Source organism: Chiloscyllium punctatum, chromosome 10 (assembly GCF_047496795.1).
Source record: "Chiloscyllium punctatum isolate Juve2018m chromosome 10, sChiPun1.3, whole genome shotgun sequence".
NCBI classification, from domain to species: domain Eukaryota; kingdom Metazoa; phylum Chordata; class Chondrichthyes; order Orectolobiformes; family Hemiscylliidae; genus Chiloscyllium; species Chiloscyllium punctatum.
The window spans coordinates 59892648-59907907 of NC_092748.1; the positions used below are offsets into that span (position 1 = coordinate 59892648).

Consider the following 15260-nt stretch of genomic DNA (forward strand, 5'->3'; position numbering starts at 1 on the left):
CATCATGACTAAGTTTGATGCAAAAGGAAAAAAGGTCACTGAATCCAATAATAAGTTATATTTCTAAAGCACCTTTAATGTAATAGAACCTCTCAAGCACTTCTCAGGACAGTGTGATTATAATCTTACCAGTCCTGAATATACAAGTTCTTAATTTTCCCACCTGCCAATTCGAAATAAGATGGTGACAATACCTGACATGAAAGTTAGAGTAGGTACCTGGCGATTCCAGCTGGCTGTTTATTTTGCTAGTCTGCAATTTTCGATGGCAGTCAGAAGCTTCTCGGTATGATCCATGAGCAGTGACCACCTGCACCCTCCATCGAAGAAAGTTGGTGTCAGAAAAGTACCAGCTTCACTGCAGCCTTAGGGCACATCTCTGATCCATTTATAATACAGTTCTGCACTTTCGTTCTGATGTCTGGACTGTACCAATATTTGTCATTGTCCTTGACTTACCAAATGGCATTGCAATGTCCAATATCAGCCCAGGGCTTTGAGCAACAATCAATCCTACAGGTCCAGTGCAACCGATCTGGGGAGTCATGGTAAGTCAGTAGGAGAACTGCAGAGTTTAGTCAGGGTTTGTGTCATGCATCAGTCAAGGTTATTCATTCATGTCAGTCAAGAGGGGCGGTGGGCAACCTGGGAGTTAACTCAGTGAAAGTCAGGGGGGTTATCAGAGGCCACTGGTGTGGTAGGGGAGTTGCAGAAGTCAATTCTGGACATTGCAGAGGGGATAAAAATTGTGAAGGGGGGCACAACATATGAGGAGGGAGATGATAGTGTGCTGGAAGACATGGGTTACAAGAGGATTGATGGTCATAACCACCTTTGTTTCGGGGGACAGTATTGCATGATGGTTGGCAATGATGAAGCTGTAAGGCCAGGCTGAGGAGATTAATATTTTGGGAAATGAAGTTGTAATGCTAAGAGGTCTATGGAAACATGTGAAAGCTCAGTATTGATGGTCTTGTTTGTGAATAAAATGTGCACTGGAAATGGAAAATGGCTGAGTGGGAGGTATAAGTGTTTTTTTTCTGTCTGAGTATGTGGGATGTACAATGTGAACAATACAAGGCCCTTCAAATGCAATTGCATTAATCAGGCACTTTCACGGCATAGGTGGAAGTATTCTGTAACCGTAGCACCCAGTATATGATATGCATGCTGGGTCCTGTGTGGGATATAAATGCTGGTTCCAACAGGTATTGATCATGCCAGATTGTTCATTGCAGATTGAAGGTAGTCATCTCTGTGAACCAGAAATAATCACAGGTGCCGTTGAAAGTGGCAACTGTGAGCCAGTATTCACAAAGCCAAACTAAGATCTCATAAACTGCAGGATGGCATAGAGCTAATATCCTGTCACCTTCAACTCTAAGTTTTCATCACCATACTCTTGTATGCAATGGCTGTCTTGGGTGATGTGGGAGTGGGACAACAAAATATCAATAATCTTTCCACACTGCATTTGTATAAATGACATAACTTGGGCTGCATTCATTAGAATAAGGTCCAACTGACAAAGTTCCATGACCCATCTTGTCAGAGTCTTCCATATCTCACTGTGTGGACTATGCTAATCTATCATTTGTGAGTGATGCAAATGCTGACTACTCGTTACTAAGGATATGTTTCTTATATTCCCTGCATAAGTTCATTAGAAATGTGAGCAATAGATTCAGCCGCAGCAGGGGTTATCATCATTGTTGTTGCAATACCATGAAGGTGGAGAGAAATTGAGGAGTGCCAGATGCACCAGCAAGTGCAGGATCAGCAAACTCCAGCAGCCTCCACATGAAGTCAACACAGCTGAATGTTCCCTCGGGAGATGCAGGAAGCCCAGAATCAATATTGCTCCCTCCGTAAGAGCATGGCTCAGTGCCTCCAGAGACTGAGAATACTCCAGAGACTGTGATACTGACACAGACATATGCCAACTCCTGGACTTGGCCAGCAACATGAAGGAGTGGGTTAGCCATCCATCCCATGTCGAGAGTGCCATGTCATTACACAAATGACTTCATGAATAGAAAAAAGATTCCATTCCATAATTGTGCAAGTCATCTGTGATCAATTGTACCAATCTTAGAAGTCTCCGCCAATAGCATGACAGCTGCCATGAAACCTATATCCTTAAGATCTCTCAAGTGACTGCTTCCTTACAAGGACTGATGTCTTACAAGAATGGTTACTGGGAGACAAGGAAGACAAGAGCTAACCACTGCAACCATGCCTGATTAATTCATTAGGGAACTCCCAACTGAGTTCAAGTATTCTACCAAGACCATCACGTAGCAGACAACAGGCCTGTTTGATGAAGTTCTGATGCTTATATTGGATTGGGGTGGCCTTTCAGTACACTTGAGACAGAGTGAGATACATAATTCTGACATGCTTTGCTTTGCACAACTGAAGCAGGCAAAGAGAGAATGTGATGGATGTGAAATGGCTGGGAGAGTAGCAGCAGTCTTCTGAGGAGGAGGATGTAGTTATCAAGCAAGAGGAACATCACCTTCAGCATAATAGAGTAGCATCAGGCACAAGGAGCCAGACAGGACTTAATTGAAAAATAGTTCCAAAAGACTTGAACTGGGTACAATAATCACTTACTGTCAACTTTTTGCTGCCCAAAAGACAAACAGTCCTGTTCTGTTCCCAAAAGCAGTTGGAGCTTGTGTTTGTTTTCTTCTTTGTCTTTGCTATAGCTGAATAAACGTTTAAGTTTACAGCTGCTTAGAGTCATAGAGTCATAGAGATGTACAGCATTGAAACGGACCCTTCGGTCCAACCCATCCACGCCGACCAGGTATCCCAACCCAATCTAATCCCACCTGCCAGCAGCCGGCCCATATCCCTCCAAATCCTTCCTATTCATATACCCATCCAAATGCCTGTTAAATGTTGCAATTGTACCAGCCTCCACCACATCCTCTCGCAGATCATTCAATGCACTTACCACCCTCTCAGTGAAAATGTTGCCCCTTCGGTCTATTTTATATCTTTCCCCTCTCACCCTAAACCTATGCCCTCTAGTTCTGGACTCCCCGACCCCAGGGAAAAGACTTTGTCTATTTATCCTATCCATGCCCCTAATAATTTTGTAAACCTCTATAAGGTCACCCCTCAGCCTCCGACGCTCCAGGGAAAACAGCCCCAGCCTGTTCAACCTCTCCCTGTAGCTCAGATCCTCCAACCCTGGCAACATCCTTGTAAATCTTTTCTGAACCCTTTCAACTTTCACAACATCTTTCCGATAGGAAGGAGACCAGATTTACACGCAATATTCCAACAGTGGCCTAACCAATGTCCTGTACAGCCGCAACATGACCTCCCAACTCCTGTACTCAATACTCTGACCAATAAAGGAAAGCATACCAAACGCCTTCTTCACTATCCTATCTACCTGCGACTCCATTTTCAAGGAGCTATGAACCTGCACTCTAAGGCCTCTTTGTTCAGCAACAGTCCCTAGGACCTTACCATTAATTGTATAAGTCCTGCTAAGATTTGCTTTCCCAAAAATGCAGCACTTTGTATTTATCTGAATTAAACTCCATTTGCCACTTCTCAGCCCATTGGCTCATCTGGTCCAGATCCTGTTGTAATCTGAGGTAACCCTCTTCGCTGTCCACTACACCTCCAATTTTGGTGTCATCTGCAAACTTACTAACTGTACCTCTTATGCTCACATCCAAATCATTTATGTAAATGACAAAAAGTAGAGGGCCCAGCAGTGATCCTTGTGGCACTCCACTTGTCACAGGCCTCCAGTCTGAAAAACAACCCTCCACCACCAGCCTCTGTCTTCTACCTTTGAGCCAGTTCTGTATCCAAATGGTTAGTTCTCTCTGTATTCCGTGAGATCTAACCTTGCTAACCAGTCTCCCATGGGGAATCTTGTCGAACGCCATACTGATGTCCATATATATCACATCTACTGCTCTGCCCTCATCAATCTTCTTTGTTACTTCTTCAAAAAACTCAATCAAGTTTGTGAGACATGATTTCCCACGCACAAAGCCATGTTGACTATCCCGAATCAGTCCTTGCCTTTCTGAGTACACATACATCCTGTCCCTCAGGATTCCCGGTAACAACCTGCCCACCACCGAGGTCAGGCTCACCGATCTATAGTTCCCTGGCTTGTCTTTACCACCCTTCTTAAACGGTGGCACCACATTTGCCAACCTCCAGTCTTCCAGCACCTCACCTGTGACTATCGATGATACACATATCTCAGCAAGAGGCCCAGCAATCACTTCTGCTTGCAGGCTTTCCAATATATCTTGGTCCCACATTGAACAATGAAAAGATGTCAGGCTACACTGGCCTTTGGGGAAAGAGAAGCATTCTCTTAGAGAGGATTCTAAGATGGGATGACACTAAGGACAGGAAACCTATGGTAGTTTGTATCTTAAATAGCAATACCTTTGCAAATGCTTACTGGTATCAGAAATGAAGTGTCAGCTGTGCTATCTATTTGCCTTAAGGGACATCAGGTTTTGGTTTCCCCTTCCAAGATGAAGGTGGGCAAGATGAATAGCCTGGTTGGCATCACTTGACATGGTGCACAGTTGGGCTTGAAAAATTGTGTCAATGCTACAAATCCCAGGAGGTCCCAGAAGTGGCAAGTACTTCTGCCTCTGGTGAGTGGGAAAAGAATGAATGGGCACCATCGAGATGTGGTGCGTAGCTAATGCTGTGATTTATAGCTTTGTACCTAAGATGGCACCATGTGTAGTGACATTTCATTGTACTCCTGTATTTCTATACTTGAATACAACCTAATTCTAATTCTGATTCTAATTCTAATGATGTTATTTAATTAGCAGGGATTTGAAAACAAGGCTGAAAATGTAAAAATCAACACTTTGCTTGACTAGCACTCAATGTAACTAACTGAACATAGGGCTAGTAGGGAAGCAGAGTTCTGGATGACTTCAAATTTACAGAGGCTAAACTGTGGGAGACTAACTAGAAGTGGATTTGAATTGTTCACTCTAAAGATATCAAAGGCGTGAGTGAAATTTTCAGCGGTCGAAGAGCTGAGAAAGGGGCTGAGTTACAGAGGTGGAAATGAGACACTGAAGTTGTGAACAGACTGGTTTAATTGCTGATGATTGTCAGGGACAGGGATGGAGTCACTAGCTAAAGAACAGGGTTTGAAACAGAGACCAAACATAAAGGCGACAGCCTTCTCAGTATTTAATTAGAGGAACGTTCTGCTTATCTGGTATTGGCTCTTGGGATAATCCTAAAAGAAAGGTTTAACATAATTTTTGCTTTTAATGTTGTTAAATATAGTACAGCTAGTATTTGGTATCAAATGTTTTTGTTTGGAATGAATAAAGTGCTCAAAGATATTGAAGTGCTGGTAATGCATCTTAGGCATCAAATAAGCTCTCATTGGTATTAAAGCTCCAGGCATTAAATCGAAGCTCTCAAAAGCATTGGTGAAATTCTCAAATGCATCCATGGGAAGCATCCAAAGGCAACTCTCAAACACATCAATTGCCATCAAATGCAATCAGCAACCCATGCATTGAAAAAAGCAATTAAAAAAAAGCACAGTAAGGAAATTAATGGCAAGTAAGATCTGAACTTATTAATCTTTTCATTTTTTGCAATAAACCTTTCTGCTCCGTGTGCCATAAAGCCTATAAATTCTTAAAAACCTGTAGCAACAACAAAAACTATTTTAAAAAGACTTAAAAACAAACATTATAGAAGAATGAGAGCAATAAAAGCAAAATCCATAAAACTGCTGATGATCATAAAACTGATCATAACCATGCTTGACCCTAATCATGCTGAATCCTGGGCTGCCAAATTAAATTTACATAGATGGTTCAATCAAACACTGACCCACTGATTACTGGCACTTCATCTTTTTTTTATTGTTGTTTCATGAATCTTCCATAGATTACATTAATTTATATGGTAAATTTATCTCCTATATCTACTCCAGCCATGTTAAATTCCTACGGAACATGTTCCCGCCTTGATCTGCGCCTGTGCCTCCTTGATCTCCTCCTTTACATCCATCTCCTCCTGCGTCTCTGCCTCATCTGACCCTGCCCCTCCATTTCTCCACCTCATGCTCCTTGCCTTGTTCTCCTGTTCCCCTTCCCCTACCATGATTGTTTCCTCCTCTGCCATTGTAACCTCCTTCTCTGCCATCTTTTACGATCTCCTGCTGTTCCACAGACTCTCACGTCTCAAATACTATACATTTCGTTCTCCATACTTAAGAGAGGATATTGCAGGTGTTTCAGAACAGATTTACTAGGTGGAATGAGTGATTTATCTTAAGAGAAACAAATGGACAGGCTAAGCTTATTTTCACTGCAGTTCAGAAGAGTGAGGAGTGATCTGATTAAGCGTATAAGATCCTGCATGATGCTGACGAGATGCATGGGGAAACAATGCTTCCTTTTGTGGGTGAATCCAAAACTAGGGAGTACTGTGTAAAGTTTTGGCTTGCACCTTTAGGACAGAGATAAGGGGAAATTCTGTCTGTCAGTGGGTTGTGAACTTTAGAGCTCTACTTCAGAAGGTGGTGGGGTGAGATCATTGAGTATTTTTAAGGCAGAGCAAGATAAATTCTCGTTATGCAAGGGAATCACAGGTTATCTGGGATATTTGTGAATGTGGAACTTGGAACACCAGCAGATCAATTATGATCTTAATGAAGTGCCAAATAACCTGTTCTATTCCCAAAATTTGTATGTTTGTACGTTCCTGTGCCTGTCCCTTGACCTCCTCCTCAAACTCTGTCTCCATCACCTTGACCTTTGCCCCTGCTGACATCGCTTCTTCCTCTGCATTGAGCTTTCCTCTATCACCTTGACCAACTCCTGTACCACCATGAGCACCTCTTCTTCCTCATGCTACTCTGCAATCTTGACATCCTCTTCCACCTCCTTTTCTTCTTCATGCTCCTCTCTACTGTGATATCCTCTGCTGCCTGAGCATTGAAATGCTACTTTCTCTGCCATATCTCCTCCTCTGTTGCTGCTGCTGCTCCAAAAGAGGGTGACCATCTTGTGGTTTCAGATTAAACAGGGGCAAGGAAACCTCTTGCTGATTACCACATACTGTCCTCCCTCAGTTGATGAATTGGTACTCTTCCATGTTGAACAACATTAAGAGGAAGCATTGAAGATGGCATGGGCACAAAGCGTACTCTGGGTGAGGGATTTCAATGTCCACCACCAAGAGTGGCTTAGCAGCAGTACTATTGATTGAGCTGGTTAGGTTCAAAAGGGCACAGCTACTATTCTGGGTCTGCAGCAGGTGGTGAAGGAACCAAGAAGAGGGAAAAATATACTTGACCTCATCCTGGATGTAAGTTTGCTTGCTGAGCTGGAAGGTTCAGCTCAGCGAGCAAACCTACATCCAGAACCTCAATCTGAGCTACAAATCTTCTCAAAACTCGCTTGACCTCATCCTTACCAATCTGCCAACTGCAGATGCAACTTTCCATGACAGTATCAGTGAGAGTAACCACGGAACAGTCTTTGTGGAGGCAAAGTCCCACCTTCACATTTAAGAATAACCTCCATTGTGTTGTGTGGCACTATCACTGTGCTAACTGGGACATCAAACAGATCTAGCAACTCAAAACTAGGCATCCAATGAGGCGGTATGGGCCATCAACAGCAGCAGAATTGTACTCCAGCACAATCCGCAACCTCATGGCCCAGCATATGTCCCACTCAACCATGATCAACCCTGGTTCAATGGAAAGTGCAGGAGGGCATGCCAGAAGCAGCACCAGGTATAACAGAAGATAAGGTGTCAACTTGGTGAAGCTACCAAACAGGAATATGTGCATGCCAAATAGCATAAGCAGCAAGTAGCTAAGTGATCCCACAACCAACTGATCAGATCTAATCTCTGCAGTCCTGCCACATCCAGTTGTGAATGGTGGCAGACAATTAAACAACTCACTGGAGGAGAAGGCTCCACAGGTATCCTCATCCTCAGTAATGGAAGAGCTCAGCACATCAGTGAAAAAGGTAAGGCTGAAGCATTCACAGCAATCGTCAGCCAAAAGTGCCAAATGGATGATCCATTTAGGCCTCCTCTAGCGTTCCCCAGCATTACAGATACCAGCCTTCAGCCAATTTGATTCACTCCATGTGATATCAAGAAATGGTTGGAGACTTTGGATACTGCAAAGGCCAACATTTCTGCAATAGTACTGGACTTGTGCTCCAGAACTTGCTGCTCCTTAGCCAAGCTGTTCCAGTACAGTGACAGCACTAGCATCTACCCAACAGTGTGGAAAATTGTCCAAGAATGTCCTATACATAAAAAGCAGGACAAATCTAACCTGACCAATGATTGACCTTTGTCTATTTGATCATCACTAAAGTGATGGAAGGTGTCATCAACAGTGCTATCAAGCAGCACCTGCTCAACAATAACCTGCTCAGTGGCGCCCAGTTTGGGTTTCACCAGGACCACTCAGCTCCTGACCTCATTACGGTCTTGGTTCAAACATAGACAAAGAGCTGAATTCCAGAGGTGAGATGAGAGTGACAGCCCCTGATATCAAGGCTGCATTCAACCAAGTGTGGCATCATAGAGCCCTAGCAAAATTGGAATCATTGGGTATCGGGGAAAACTCTCCCATGGTTAGAGTCATACCTGTCACAGAGGAAGATAGATTAGATTACTTACAGTGTGGAAACAGGCCCTTCGGCCCAACAAGTCCACACCGACCTGCCGAAGCGTAACCCACCCAGACCCATTCCCCTACATTTACCCCTTCATCTAACACTACGGGCAATTTAGCATGGCCAATTCACCAAACCTGCACATTTTTGGACTGTGGGAGGAAACCGGGGCACCCGGAGGAAACCCATGCAGACACAGGGAGAATGTGCAAACTCCACACAGTCACCTGAGGCGGGAATTGAACCCGGGTCTCTGGCGCTGTGAGGCAGCAGTGCTAACCACTGTCCCACCATGCCGCCCACGATGGTTGTGGTTGTTGGAGGTCAGTCAGCTCAGCTCCAGAACATCTTGCAAGAGTTCCTCACAGTAGTGTCCTAAACCCAACCATCTTTAGCTGCTTCATCAATATCTTCCCTCCATCATAATGTCAGAAGTGAGGATGTTCACCGATGATTCAACACAATGTTCAACACCTTTCGCAACTCCTCAGATACTGAAGCAGCCTGTATTCAAATGCTACAAGATCTGGACAATATCCAGGCTTGGGATGACAAGTGGCAAGTAACATTTAAACCACACAATGCCAAGCTATGACCATCACCAATAAGAGATAATCTAACCACTGCCCCTTCACATTTAGTTATGCTACTGTCACTGAATCCTCCACTATCAACATCTTGGGGTTATCATTGATCAGAAACGCAACTGGACTCACACATAGACACAGTGGTGTCAAGAGAAGATCAGAAGCAAGGAATACCGCAAAGCTTAACTCACCTCCTGACTCCCCAAAGCCTGTCCACCATCTTCAAGGCACAAGTCAGGAATGTGATGGAATACTCAGCACTTGCCTGGATGAGTGAAGCCACAACAACACTTGCAAAGCTTGACACGATCCAGGAAAAAGCAGCCAACTTGATTGACATTTCATTCACAAGCATCCACTCCCTCCACCACCCACACTCAGGAGCAGCAGTGTGTACTATCTACAAGATGCACTGCAGAAATTCACCAAAGATCTTCAGACAGCACCTTCCAATGCCACAAGCACTTCTATATAGGAGGACAAGGGCAACAAATGTATGGAAATACCACCACCTTCAAGTTCCCCTCCAAGCTAGTCACCATCCTGACTTGGAAATATACTGCAATTCCTTCACAGGGTCAAAATCCTGCACTTCCCTCCCTAATGGCATTGTGGGTCAACCCACAGCAGGTGGACTGCAACAGTTCAAGAAGGCAGCTCACCACTACCTTCTCAAGGGCAACTAGGGATGGGCAATAAATGTTGGCCAGGTAAAAGTGAGGACTGCAGATGCTGGAAATCGGAGTCTAGATTAGAATGGTGCTGGAAAAGTACAGAAGGTCAGGCAGCACCTGAGGAACAGGAAAATGTTGGCCAGCCAGCACCACCCACGTTCCGTAAATGAGTTTAAAAAAACTAAGAGAATCATGCAGGCAGCATTTCATTGGAGTTATGGGGAGGGATGTATCGAGTTAACTCTCTCGCTGATCCCGAACTCTGCCTCTCTCACTCCCAAGCAAATCCCTATACTCACTCCCCTTTTAGTTCCTGTAAGAAGAACCTGTGTAGCAATGTCTAAGAATTTCCAATATCAGTGGATTGCCACCCGCAACCCCCCCACCCCGCCACCACCACCGCCACCACCACCGCCACCATCCCAATTTCTTTCACAGAAATTCCACTGAAATTCAAGTGCCTGGTATTCTCTGAACACTCATTCCCTGCAGCTTCTAGAAAAAGCTATTTCTTCATTCCTTTTAAACTTTGAGCTTGATCTTTGAACCTCTGACATAAATTCTACCTTCGGCTCTAGTCTCAGAATGCATTAGGAAGCATAAATTGGATGAACTGCTACAGGCTAGACAAATGGGACTCAAGGATGGGGGGTACATAGGAAATTGGGGGATAGGGAAAGAGGAGGCAGGATATTGGGATAAGTGGGAGAGAGACAGAAATCAGGACGAATGCAGTGTTACTCATCAGTACCCCAGTCATAGAGTCATACAGCATGGAAACAGACCCTTTGATTCAACTCACCCGCACTTATCAGACATCCCAATCGGCCCTAGTCCCATTTGGGGCGACTGATCAGGAAGTAGGAGAGAGATCTGAGAGAGAACCCCAGCACAGGGAGGTCAAGGCAAATCTGCGAGTTGGGGGGCGGGGGTGGAGAGCTGGTGTGGTGGTCAGGAAAAACTCATGCATTGAATTGAATGATTTATTGTCACTTGCATTTTACAGTAAATAATAAAGTAAAGTACAGTGAAAAGCTTCAACTGTCTCCACAATCTGGCAACATTTTGAATAGTTTTGAGAATAAAAAGATATAACTGAAAGAGAGCCTATCTTCATTCTGAAATCCTGGTGGATTGTGGTGGAGCCAAGGGAATTTTGATTTAGGTGAGGGATAGTGGAGGATATTGGGAGTTGGGGTGCGGTGGTGGGGATGGAGCTCATTCCTAGTGGGGGCAGGTAGGGGATGGTTAAGAGCAACTAAAAGCTGTTGAAAGCAAATTGCTCCTTATGATGTTAAAGTATGTCAGGAATTTCTGTAAGGGAAGTAATTTGATAATTAAGCAACAGTGCAAAAGTTGCAAAAAGTGATAGCAAAGTAAAGCTAGGTGTTATTGGTGTACTCATGAAAAATCATGCTGTACTTTCAATTGAAATGTAAAATTCACTCATCAATCATTAGTAATTAAATGTTAGCAAACATTTGATCTATTTTCTGTGAAATAAAGCTGATGTCCTTTATAAAACTAAATAACATAGTATTGTCAGTGCTCATTAGCAAAACTGTATGTGAATAATAGTTTGAGTTTCCAATACCATTTCCACAAAGGAGTCTGTGTGGTATAATATATGTTTACATTTAACTAAGGATTATGGAAATTATATACGTTTCAATGCTGACAACTTGTTTCCTGTAGGTGTTTCTGAAGTATTATCAAGTAGAACAGTTAAATTTACTGCTCAGAGAAGTCATTGCCAGCATTGTGGTTATTCAAGCCCACATCAAAGGCTGGCTGGGAGCCAGGAAATACAAGAAAGCACAAGCAAAAAAACAAAGCAGTGCCATCATCATCCAATCAGGTATGCACAAATTTCTGCTAATTAATAGAGAAAGAGAGCTTTGAAAGTGAAATTAAGTATATTTAGATGTATACAATTAAAAAAAACACTAGTTTATATTTATCAAATCTTATAAATTTTAAAAGACTGATTTTAATACTACTCGCTATCAGATACAAGATAGATGAGCATTAAATTGGCTGGCAGTGTTACTCATCAGTACCCCAGTCATAGAGTCATACAGCGTGGAAACAGACCCTTTGATTCAACTCACCCGCACTTATCAGACATCCCAATCGGCCCTAGTCCCATTTGCCAGCATTTGGCTCATATGACCTCTTCCTGTTCATATACCCATCCAGATGCCTTTTAGAGGTGGTAATTGTACCCACCTCCATGACTTCCTCTGGCAGTTCGTTCCATACATGTACCACTCTCTGCATGAAAAAGTTACCCCTTCGGTCCTACTAAAGTCTTTTCCCTTTCACTTTAAGTCTATGCCCTCTAGTTTTGGATTCCCTTATCCTTGGAAAAAGACCTTGGCTATTCACCCTGTCCACTGCCCCTCATAAATGCATAACCCTCTCAATTTCTGTTGCGTTTTCTTTTTAACACCTTCTGAGAAGGTAGCTGAGATACCCAGTCAAAACCAATGTGCTCCTTAAATGTGCCGATTTGAGTTTAATTACATCATCACTGTGAGTGAAGAAGCTATGTTGTTTCCCTCCAAGTTAAAATAGTACAAGGAGGATTACAGATAAAAAGAAGGCCAAACTGATAATGTTTTCATATATCCTGTTTTGATCCTGACAGAACAAGGAAACTATAAACCTGTTGTATCTGGACTTGATAATTCCAGGAACTTCCTCTGTGTGACTTAATTGAGTACATGAATCTGTTTTTTGTGGGCTGCCTGGCAGTCTCCTACTCCTTGAAATTATGCTGTTACCTTCTGAGAAGCTGCTGGATGGACAACTGTTTGTACTTAAAGTAGACATGGCACCGGGACCAGATGAGATGCATCCGAGAATACTGATAGAAGTGACAGTAGAAATTGTAATGGCACAGACTTAATCTTGGGATGGTGCAAGAGAGCAGGAGAATTGTAGATATTATACCCATCTTCAAAATAGATGTGAAGATAAGCTGAACAATCGCAGACCAGTTGGTTTAACTTATATATTTTTAAGTTCATAAGACAGAGGAGCCGAATTAGGCCATTTGGCCCATCAAATCTGCTCCACCATTCGATCATGGCTGATGTGCTTCTCACCCCCATTTTCCTGCCTTCTCTCCATTTTCCTTCAACCCATTACCAATTAAAAATCTGTCTAACTCCTCCTTAAATTTACCCACTGCCCCAGCATCTACCGTACTCTGGGGTAGCACATTCCACAGATTCACAACCCTTTGGGAGAAGTAGTTTTAAATTTGCTACCCCATATCCAAAGACAATGACCATTCATCCTAGAAAGTCCCACAAGAGGAAGCATCCAATCTATTTTATCCACACCTTTTATCATTTTGAATACCTCAATTTGATCTTCCCTCATTCTTCTAAATTACAGAGGGTATAGCTCTAAACTGTTCAATCTCTCTTCTTACAACAAACCTTTCATCTGGGATCAATCGGGTGAACCTCCTCTGAACTGCCTCCAATGTCAGTACACCTTTCCGAAAATTTCCACAGGACCAAACCTGCGCACAATACTCCAGGTGCAGTCTCACCAATAACTTGTATGGTTGCAACAATACTTCCTTACCTTTATATTCTATTCCTTTAGCTATAAAATCCAACATTCTATTCGCTTTCAGGATCCCCATTATTGACTTTGCTTGTTACATCTTTGAAGATTGCTAGCAAATTAGTCATGATTTGGAGATGCTGATGTTGGACTGGGTTGTACAAAGTTAAAAATCACACAACATTGGGTTATAGTCCAACAGGTTTAATTGGAAGCAAATTAGTCAACATGATTTGCCCGTCATTAAACCAAGCTGAGTTTGATGGATAACATTTTGACTTTCCAACTGTCTCAATATTGCTTCGTTGATAATTGATTCTAACACTTTCCCAACAATGGATGTTAAATTAACTGGTCTATAATTTCCTACATTTTGCTTCCCTCCCTTTTTGAATAAGGGTGTTATGTTAGCCATTTTCCAATCCACTGGAAACTGGGGCGGCACAGTGGCTCAGTGCTGGCACTGCTGCCTCACAGTGCCTGCAACTTAGGTTCAATTTCAGCCTCGGCGACAATCTGTGTGGAGTTTACACATTCTCCCTGTGACTGCATGGGTTTTCTCTGGGTGCTCCAGTTTCGTCCCACAATCCAAAAGTGTGCAGTTTAGGTGAATTGGCCATGCTAAACTGGCCAAAGTGTTCAGGGAGGTGTAGCAACTAAGTGCCTTACTCAGGGGTAAATCTAGAGTAATGGGGAATGGGTCTGGCTAGGTTACTCTTCAGAGGGTCAGTGTGGACTTGTTGGTACAAATGGCCTGTTTCCACACTGTTGGGATTCTATGATGTAGGGATTCTTTCCTGTGTCCAGCAAAATTTGAAATATTGTAAACAATGAATCTACCAATGTAACCTTTTCCCCATCAATGTTAATTTTTCAAAGTTCTGCCTTATCTATTGCCTCTGACTTAGTTGATTTGGAAACTACCAGAAACAATAATTTGGGATAGTGTTAATAGTCACAAGGACAAATGTGGGTTAATGAGAGCCAACATGGATTTCTTAAGGAAAAGTCACATTTCACTAATGTTCTGTAGTTTATTTTGGAGACAATAGGAAGCATTTATGAGAGTAATATTATTGATGTCATATACATAGAATCATAGAGCTATACAGCACATCCAACTGTCCATGCTGACCAGATATCCTAAATTGATCAAATCCCATTAGCCAGCATTTGGCCCATATCTCTCTAAGCACTTCCTATTCATATACTAATCCAGATGCCTTTTAAATGCTGTAATTGCACCAGCCTCCACCATTTCCTTTGGCAGCTCATTCCATACACGCACCATTACGTTCCTTTAAAACTTTTCCCTCTCACCTAAATCCCATGCCGTCTATTCACCCTATACATGCCCCTCATGATTTTATAAACCTCTGTTATGTCACCTGTCAACCTCTGATGCTCCAGGGAAAATAGCCCCAGTGTATTCAGTCTCTCCTTCAAGCTCCAGACCCCAACCCTGGCAACATCGTCATAAATCTTTTATGAACCCTTTCAAGTTTCACTATATCATTCCTATAGCAGCGAGACCAGAATTGAATGCAGTGTTCCAAAAGTGGCCTAACCAATGTATTATACAGCCATAACATGACTGCCCAACTCCTCTACTCAATGCGCTGACCAATAAAGGCCTTCTTCAATATTCTGTCTAGCTGGGACTCCACTTTCAAGGAACTATGAACCTGCACTCCAAGGTCTTCTTGTTCAGCAACACTGCCCAGGAC

The 15260-nt window shown here is 43.0% G+C and overlaps 1 protein-coding gene across 6 annotated transcripts in view; it reads left to right on the forward strand.

Annotated features, from left to right (window-relative positions):
• Nucleotides 1-15260, forward strand: part of myo3b (myosin IIIB) — a 586128-nt gene that overhangs the window by 417948 nt on the left and 152920 nt on the right. For all 6 annotated transcript variants that reach the window (XM_072579295.1, XM_072579293.1, XM_072579296.1 and 3 more), the window contains one exon: nucleotides 11647-11809. In XM_072579295.1, the coding sequence (XP_072435396.1) occupies nucleotides 11647-11809 (163 nt within the window). The remainder of the gene's footprint in view (nucleotides 1-11646; nucleotides 11810-15260) is intronic.